The 9,442-nt window shown below is 41.0% G+C and overlaps 2 protein-coding genes across 2 annotated transcripts in view; one reads left to right on the plus strand and one right to left on the minus strand.

The window, feature by feature from the left end:
• DNAH12 (dynein axonemal heavy chain 12) overlaps window positions 1-1,570 on the minus strand; it is a 229,191-nt gene extending 227,621 nt beyond the window's left edge. The window contains exon 1 of the mRNA XM_060021479.1: window positions 1,234-1,570. The gene's annotated coding sequence lies outside the window, so the exon portion shown is untranslated. The remainder of the gene's footprint in view (window positions 1-1,233) is intronic.
• Window positions 1,571-1,919: 349 nt separating this feature from the next.
• Window positions 1,920-7,700, plus strand: PDE12 (phosphodiesterase 12). The gene is made up of 3 exons (XM_060022723.1): window positions 1,920-3,318; window positions 4,306-4,384; window positions 4,901-7,700. The coding sequence occupies exons 1-3, from the start codon at window positions 2,011-2,013 to the stop codon at window positions 5,341-5,343; spliced, it is 1,830 nt and encodes a 609-aa protein (XP_059878706.1). The 5' UTR covers window positions 1,920-2,010; the 3' UTR covers window positions 5,344-7,700.
• Window positions 7,701-9,442: the final 1,742 nt, after the last annotated feature.

Consider the following 9,442-nt stretch of genomic DNA (forward strand, 5'->3'; position numbering starts at 1 on the left):
GGAAAAGCATAGTATTGGTTCAGTCTTGTAATCTCAAATTTTAATTATATAATTTATATACATAATTGTGCTACAGTTTAGCCTCATAAAATAAACACACCATTTATTATTTTTAAGTCTGTAGAGTTCAGATTAAACTTTCTTTGGGAAGTTGTGAAACTTCCAGAACACTTGCAGATACTTTCTCCTGAAAGAACTGACAAAAGATAATGTAAGATAATGAAAAGAGGAAGGTACTGAACCATGGGTATACTACATTCCTATCTGTGCAAAAAGTGGGGGGAAGGGTATAAATTCATAAACGTTTGTGCATGCATAGAAGTCAGAGGCGGGAAGATTACCTTTTTTTCACTACAAATATGTTTTTACTCTTTGAAGTAATTTAAATATCAAAAAAAAAAAACCCTAAAAGAAAGTATGACACTTCAAGGCATGTGTCTCAAACTCGGATTAAGACTGCTACAGTGCTACAGAGTTAAATTAGATCAGCTTGCTTGAAGGAGAGTCATTTTCTAATAGGGTTTGTTTTTTTTTTTAGCTTCCCGGAGCAGGTTGCAGGATCTTAGTTCCCAGACCAGGGACTGAACTCTGGGCCTCAGCAGTGAAAGCCTCGAGGTGTAACCACTGGGCCGCCAGGGAATTCCCACATTTCCTAATAGGGCTTTTATCTTTTAGCTTATTTAAGATTGAGTTCTGCAAAGATGCATGAAGAGAAGTGCCATTTCAAAATTTATATTTGCTAATGTGGGTACTATGATACTATGAACTGGAGTACTGAGACTTATTTTCTTAAGCCAACTGATACAATGTAATGACTTTTACCCTACACTGTAGCCCCAGATTACATACATACCACCAGGCAACCAGTTACCTTGTCAAATACTTGCTGCGTGGGGAGAGGGGAGGACAGGAATATACATTTCAAATGACTGCAAAATGCATCCTTCTTTTAGAAAAGGCTTATTTTCCTTATTGTAAGCCAGGGGAAAGGGTATGGCTTATTATTAGATACCCAATAAATAAACATTCCAGTTGTAGGAGACGGGAAAATACATACAAACATATCACTTGTCGAGAGAAGGGAATTCTCAATTTGTTCTCTGAATCTTCAAGAGTTGTTTTTTTCTTCAGTTAATCAGAGTATTAATTATATTTAACACAAAATCTGTTTCTTTAAATACTTTCTTCATTTGGCTTTCAAAGAAGCTACATTTCTCATATCCTCTTACTTACTGGCTATTCTCAGTCTCCTGCCATTCATTCAGCAATGTCTGTTTGGTCTTGAGCAGGTAACTTAATCTCTCTGGTCCTCACATCCGTAAAAGACGTTTTTAGCACAGTCACCGCTCACTGACTGGGAGCTACTATATATCGTTCGTAGTTACTACCACAAAAGCCCTGCTCCGCGCGTCGGCGCTGGCTAGGCCTGAGGTGAACCCACCACACCTCGGAAGAGGGTGAGCAGCCTCGGGAATGCTGTGGAAAAGTGAGCAACACTTTCCACACCCGAAGCCAGGCTGGCAAACCGGGTGGAGTTCCCTACGCCCTCGCGCGAGGAAGCCCCAGGAACCACCAGAAGGCACGGGGTTAACAACCAGGAACTGCGCCAGCCTCCGCCGGGGAAGCGAAACCCGTGACACCACCCCAGCCAGTTCCGTTTTGGGCGCGCCTTCGCTTCCGCCCGCTAACTGCACTTTCGATAAAACCATGGAGTCTAATATTTCCCTCTGGAACTTCTATATTTTCTTCATTTTTCCAGCCTTATGACTCTGGTTGTAGATAAAAATTAAGCTGTGATGGATTAGAGACACGAGTGGCTATGGAAAAAAGGAGCTGGTGAGCGGGCCTGGCGAAAGTGCGTGGCGGGAGCACAGTACGCCCTCTCTTCGCCGGCCGGAAGTTGAGGGACTGAATGGGTTCCGGAACCGGCGGCTGCGGCTCTTCTGTTTCTACCTGACGCTTAACGGTCGCCCAGGCTCAGAGCTCGTCAGCCTCTGGGCCGCCAGGTTCATGTGGAGGCTCCCAGGCGCCCGCTCCGCGCTTCGTGGGGTCCGTACGGCAGTGGAGCGGCACAGTCGGGCCGAGGCGGCGACTGAGACCGTGGCAGGCGCGATGGAGCGCGCTGTGGTGCGCTGTGTGCCCTCGGAGCCTAAGCTAAGTCTGTCGTTCGCGCTGGCCGACGGCAGCCACAAGAACATGCAGCGCGACCAGAGCGAGCCGCTGGGTCGGGCCCTCAGCCGGATCGCTACCAATGCCCTCAAAGGCCACGCGAAGGCGGCCGCCGCCAAGAAGAGCAGGAAGAACCGGCCAAACGCAAGCGGCGGCGTGTCCTGTGCGGGGCCTGGGCCCGAGCCGGCTGCAGCCTGCGAACCCGTGGTGAAGCTGTACTACCGGGAGGAGGCAGTGGCTGAAGACGTGCTCAATGTGGACGCCTGGCAGGACGGTGCGGTGCTGCAGATCGGCGATGTCAAGTACAAGGTGGAGCGCAACCCTCCCGCCTTCACCGAGCTGCAGTTGCCGCGCTACATCATGGCCGGCTTCCCGGTGTGCCCCAAGCTCGGCGTCGAATTTGGGGATCCCGCCGGCTCCCTCTTCCGCTGGTACAAGGAAACCAAACCCGGCGCGACAGAACCTGAGGGCGGAGGCCCCTCATCGTTGTCTCCCTCTTCGCCCTCTCCTGGTTGGACTGAGACGGGTGTGGACGAGCGCGTCTACACCCCGTCCAATGCCGACATCGGGCTACGGCTCAAACTTCATTGCACCCCAGGCAATGGGCAGCGCTTCGGGCCAAGCCGGGAGTTGGAAAGTGTGTGTCCAGTGGAGGCCGGGCCCGGCACCTGCACCTTTGACCACCGGCATCTGTACACCAAGAAGGTGACGGACGACGCTCTCATCCGCACTGTCTCCTACAACATCCTGGCCGACACATATGCCCAGACTGAGTTTTCGCGGACGGTCCTGTACCCGTACTGTGCCCCTTACGCCCTGGAACTCGACTACCGCCAGAACCTTATCCAAAAAGAACTCACGGGCTACAACGCCGACCTCATCTGTTTGCAGGAAGTTGACCGCAACGTGTTTACAGACAGCTTGGTGCCGGCCCTGGAGGCCTTTGGGCTGGAGGGCGTATTTCGAATCAAGCAGCACGAAGGCCTGGCCACTTTCTACCGGAAGTCCAAGTTCAGCCTCCTTAGCCAGCATGACATTGTTTTCCATGAAGCCCTGCAGTCTGACCCACTTCACAAAGAACTGCTGGAGAAACTGGCCTTGTACCCATCAGCGCAGGAGAGGGTGCTCCAGAGATCTTCTGTACTTCAGGTAGAGTAACTCCGCCAGTCTCGACATACTCGTTCTGGAAGGGGCGCCGGGGCCGGGGGTGCTTATAGAGAAGAAACAGTCCAGATTTTACTGAAAGGTGTTTGCTCTTGTATCTTAAGCACGTAATTTAGCCTTCCTTCCTTCCTTCATCGAGCAGATACTTATTGAGTACCTGTAATGCGCCAGGCACACTACAGGTTGCCTTTAACAAGACAAACAGGAACTTTTCATAGTGCTTATGATTTAGTGTTTAGCTAAATACAATAATTTAATAGCTAATATTTTCTTACTACTTGCCAAACACTGTTTTGACACATTTTAAAGAATTTAAATTTTAAGTCTCTGGTATGTTGTACAAAGTGCTCCGTAAATATTAGCTGTTATTTTAATTTTGGCTCATAGTAATCCTAATGTTCCCATTTTATAGATGTTATTCTAAAACTCTGTTGTCCAGAGTTTTTAGGTAGTTGGTTTTGTTCATAGTAAGAAGAGCAGCTGCCATTTTTTGAGCACCTACTGTGTCTCATGCACCTCTGAGTAAGCTTATTTAATTGAATCCACACAATTAAATGTCCTCCTTGAGGTGGATGATATTGTCTCTTTTTTACTCATGATGAAGCTGGTTTAGGAAAAAGAAGTGTCCCTCTCCAGGTCTCACTGCTGTAAATGGTAGAGTGGGTATTCAAAGCGAGTTCTGCCTGACTACAAAGCCCACGCTTACCCACAGAAAAACACGGGCTCCAACCTTAGTGTTGTCATCTAAAATGTATTCATGCTACCTCTGTGTATTGGACTGTTACTAAAATGTTATGCTGAATCCCATTCATTTATATTCCAAAACTTAAAATTAAATTTCATAATTTCAATCATACTTCATCAGCAGGGAGGCATATGGAATAAAGTGTCAGTTCATCATATAGTTTTAGATTTTTTAAAAATTCAGATTGGGAAATAGCATCTGAACTTGGCATTTTCTGTTTATTTTAGGTTTCTGTTCTTCAGTCTACAAAGGACTCTTCTCAAAAGATATGTGTTGCTAATACCCATCTCTACTGGCACCCCAAAGGTAAGTTTTATTGGTTTTCTCAAGTGGCTTGAACGTGGTAATGTAACGTCGGTAAAAGCTGTTTTACACAAATACATCTTTTTTTTTTTGAGTTTTATTGAGATATAGTTGACATACAGCGCTATACAATTTAAGGTGTATGGCATAATGACTTATACATATTGCAAAATGATTATCACAATAAGTTTAGTTAAAATCTATTACCTCATATAAATATCCCCCAAAAGGTTTTTTTCCTTGTGATGAGAACTTCTGGGGTTTACTCTCTTAGCACCTTTCAAATATACCACCCAGCAGTGTTAACTATAGCCATTGTGTTGTATATTACATCCCCAATACCATTAATCTTATAACTGGAAGTTTTACCTTTTGACCACCTTCATCCACTTCCTCCCCACACATACAAATACATATCTTGAATGTCACCCAGATACTGTGGTTTGTTTTTTCTTTGTTTTTTTTAACTTAAAGGCAACTTTAGAAAGTACTTAACATTAATGTTTTTTATATTCATAGGTGGGTACATTCGTCTCATTCAAATGGCAGTAGCCTTGGCTCACATTAGACACGTCTCTTGTGATCTGTATCCCAGCATACCAGTTATATTTTGTGGGGACTTTAATAGTACCCCATCAACAGGAATGTATCACTTTGTCATCAGTGGCAATATTCCAGAGGATCATGAAGACTGGACTTCCAATGGGGAAGAGGAACGATGCAACATGTCTCTTACCCATTTCTTCAAACTGAAAAGTGCTTGTGGTGAACCTGCTTACACAAATTACGTTGGTGGCTTTCATGGATGTCTGGATTACATTTTCATTGACTTAAATGCTTTAGAGGTTGAACAGGTGATTCCATTACCTACTCATGAAGAAGTTACCACCCACCAGGCCTTACCTAGTGTTTCCCATCCCTCTGATCACTTAGCACTTGTATGTGATTTAAAATGGAAATAGATTTGTGTCTGATGGAATTTAAATCCGCTTTAGTAGGAAATTTAATATGAATCAAAGCTATGTGTAACCTTCAAAGAGGAAAACTAGGCACTAAGGTAAAATATTCTTACCATGCGAGTTATGTTCTAGTGTCTTCATTACATGACTATCATAATGGTTGCATAACATAGTTTCTCTACCCTTTTTTTTCTACACTTGGAGGAAAACAAATATATTTATGACTAGCAAGAAGAACACTGGGTACTTTTTATACTTTTTTTTACTAGTAATTAAGAATTTTGTAAAAAAAATAACCATTTGAATGATCCTGTAATTTTTCTATCATAACACATTTCAAATTAAATCATGTATATATAATTAGGGGGAAAGCGCATACAAGTTAAAGTGAGAGGCTTATTCTGACACATGGAAGGAATAACATTAGGGTCTACCTCTACCTCAATTTGGTTAGCAATTTAATACAACTTCAGAGCTTTAACAAAAAATTAAAATATACCATTACCAATTCCTATTGCTTCTCATCTTTCATTTTTCAGTTATCATAAGGCATCTTCATTCTCTTAGGATTTTAATTTTTAGTGTATGGTACAAATGGACATATTTATATTCCCATTCTTACTTGCAGCTCATTTTAACTTTCAGTATGCAAGCACAATTTACTATTTAAAGTGAACAATAACATCGTCAACTTGATCCTGTTGTCTTTAACGCCTTTGCCCATGGAAAATGTTCATAAATCAACAGGGTATTTGACATATATTAGACTATAACACAATACATTAGATATGAGAAACTGCCTATTGATACGGACTTGCAGTTGTGGATGAACCATGGAGCATTTCTGTGCTACAAGTATTTTCAAAATTGTTTTTTTTCTAAATAGAAAGGGAGAGTAGTAGTGGGGCTTTTGAGCATCTCTCGAATAAACTTCTTACAGACTTGAGCATTATAGTTTGAGTTACAGAACACTGTATATGTAATTACATACTGTAAAAAAAATTTTAAATATGAAGCCAAACTCTTGAAAATTACAAAGTATAGTTTTACTGATTAGAGTCTAGCCTAGAGTAGTAACTGAGCTTTTCTAACTCAATTATCACCATACCTTATTTTTAATGTTTTAGCTGTTGCGCTCTTGTTCAAAAGAACCAAAATGTTCTCGTTTTTCTGCATTTAACTTCTAAGCTTAGATAGGTAGAGCTCACTTCAAGAGCTCTGATTTTCCAGTCATGAAGGCCTTTGTTCCACGTTTAGTCTCTAACCCGATACCATAAGAACTTTCATCTTTTGACAAAGTAACCTGTATTTTCATATTCTGCTCACTAGCCAATGTATTGTTTACTCTTAGTAATTTTGAGAATGAGAGGGTTTTACTTGCACTTCAGATTGAACCTTGAAGTGCTTAAAAGTACGTGCCGGAAAAATTAGGGTGGCAGTTTCCTGGGATCTTGTTTAGAAAAGGCTGTAAGTGAAAAATTGATGCTACCAAATTGTGCCTTCCTAAAAAGCATCTTGAAAGCATTTTTTAACATCAGTTTACAAATATAGAAATAATATATTGAAGCCAGAATGTGATTCTTTTGAAATTTTTTTTTCCGTTTTAATATTTGGTTTTGGTTTGCTTTCAAACAAACATGTTGACAGGACTTACTACAGTAAGTTGAGAGAAAAAGTTTAAGCAAAAAAGTTGAGAAACATAAAAGAAAAAAGTGTAACATGACATCCTCATGCCCATGAGAAAAACATACAGGTCCTGTATTAACACCACAGCTAGCTAGATGGAACTCTGCTCAGAAAAATTCTAAACACTTATCAAACATTCCACATCCTGACACTTTAAATTTGATATTTGCTGACTAAACAATGATCAGATTGTACACAGGCATTTCAGAATATTAGAATATAGAATATTATTTTGAAGTGCATATGCTTTGGTCAAATCTCTAGCATATAGATGTTAGTATGGTTAGTCCAAATGTAGGGAACACTAAGAAAACTGTATAAATAGCATACCAAAATGTCCTTGTATATGAGCTAGAATAAAGTGTTATTCAGAAATGTTTAAGTGTTTAAAGCCATCTCTGTGATTGAATTTTTCTATTACATTTAGATTTTTTTAGTACATTTAATTATAAAATATGGAAAGTAGTAACTCCGGTGAACCACATTTTACGATGTTACAAGTTCTTGCTATAGGAATTAACATCCTGAAAATTTTGTTATCAATGACAAACTACTATTACAGAACATATTATCCTGTTAAATGCTTTTTTTTTTTATTTTATTTTTTTATTTTTTTTTTTTGCGGTATGCGAGCCTCTCACTGCTGTGGCCTCTCCCGTTGCGGAGCACAGGCTCTGGACACGCAGGCTCAGCGGCCATGGCTCACGGGCCCAGCCGCTCCGTGGCATGTGGGATCTTCCCGGACCGGGGCACGAACCCGCGTCCCCTGCATCGGCAGGCGGACTCTCAACCACTGTGCCACCAGGGAAGCCCTAAATGAATTCTTATACAGTTGCCACTACAGACATACACACTGGTAGTTCATAATTCATTAGTGAACAAATCATTTCTGGCTATGTGATGTTCTTTAAAATTCTAGAAACTAAAATCAGTTGTTTCAAATTTTCAAGAATTTTACTGGTTGGTGACGTTTTTGTCATCAAAATGTGGTGGTTTCAGTCCAAAGGTAGATCTCTGAGGAACATAATATAAGGGGGATAAGTCCAAAGAACACTACTGTGGGAAAATCTCCCTGGTGGAAATTGACACCTTTAGATCTCACATTCTCCAGCTATGAAATACAGGCAGAAATTCCCTACAAACTAGTCTGAGACAAAACCAAAACCCATATATAATGAAAGATAAAAGTTTGCACTACTGGTTTATCATAAGACCCACATGGCAACTCAAGAGGGAAGATCTTTCCTAATAGCCAACCAGTTTTCCAAACATGATTCAAAAACATTTAAATGTGGGAATTCCCTGGCAGTCCAGTGGTTAGGACTCCGTGCTTCCACTGCAGGGGGCAGGTTCAATCCCTGGTCAGGGAACTAAGATCCTGAATGACACGCAGTGCAGCCAAGAAAAAAAAAAACAAAACAGAAATCAATGACATTAAAAACAAGAAATCAATAGAGAACACCAACTAAACCAAAAGCTGGTTCTTTGAAAAGATGAATAAAATTGATAAGCCTCTAGCCAGACTGAGGATACAGATTACCATTATCAGAAATGAAAGTGAGGACATCACTACACATCGCATGGACTTTAAAAGTCAGTTTGGGGACTTCCCTGGTGGTCCGGTGGTTAACACTCCACCCTTCCAATGTAGGGGGCTTGGGTTTGATCCCTGGTTGGGGAGCTAAGATCCAACATGCTGTGCAGCATGGCCAAAAAAAAAAAAAAAACATGCAGTTTGATCCCAGTAAATATCTGGAAATAATTATTACTACATGTGAGATAATTCTGTGTATACACTAATGAAAATGAAGTCTCAGTAAATGAGACACTGATACTCTGGAAGATTAAGATAAACATTTCACTTACGTTTTATTTTCATTGAAGAATATATAAGGTAAAGGGGGGAATCCATGGAAGCAAACATGTAACAAAATACCACCACAGAAAAGCAACTGAATGATTTGAGAAAAAAGACAATGGGGAATATTATGGACAACAACAACAAAAAAGCCTATTAACAGAGGGACAGAAAACAGAAAATGGTTCTATCCTCAACTCTGATGCTGCTAGTCAGCCTTTAAGGGAACCACAATCCCTCTTCAGCTTCTCTGTTAACATACTTAACAATTATTTGACAGAGTATTTTTTAATCTGTGGGTATAATCAACTGTTCTGTATAATACAGGAGGGTCACAGAGACCTCTTTTTGATTGATCAACACTACATTTAACATTTGTGTAAACAGTAAGCAATGAATATAATGTCAAGTATTTCATAAAAGAGTACTGATCATGTCAATAAATTAGGACAGTGATAGTGATTTTATAAGTTTGCATTGTTTTCAAAGAATGTTAAAACACAGTGAAAGGCATTCTAGGGAATATCTCTCAATTTACACTTTTCCCCAAAGCATTTA

The sequence above is a fragment of the Delphinus delphis genome, chromosome 10 (assembly GCF_949987515.2).
Source record: "Delphinus delphis chromosome 10, mDelDel1.2, whole genome shotgun sequence".
In the NCBI taxonomy this organism is placed as follows: domain Eukaryota; kingdom Metazoa; phylum Chordata; class Mammalia; order Artiodactyla; family Delphinidae; genus Delphinus; species Delphinus delphis.

Bases quoted from the DNA above. Each gene is read 5' to 3' on its own strand.
- PDE12 (XM_060022723.1), top strand. From the start codon at position 2,011: ATGTGGAGGCTCCCAGGCGCCCGCTCCGCGCTTCGTGGGGTCCGTACG. The intron at 3,319-4,305 runs GTAGAGTAACTC...TGTTTATTTTAG, and splicing joins AGAGATCTTCTGTACTTCAG to GTTTCTGTTCTTCAGTCTAC. The intron at 4,385-4,900 runs GTAAGTTTTATT...TTATATTCATAG, and splicing joins TCTCTACTGGCACCCCAAAG to GTGGGTACATTCGTCTCATT.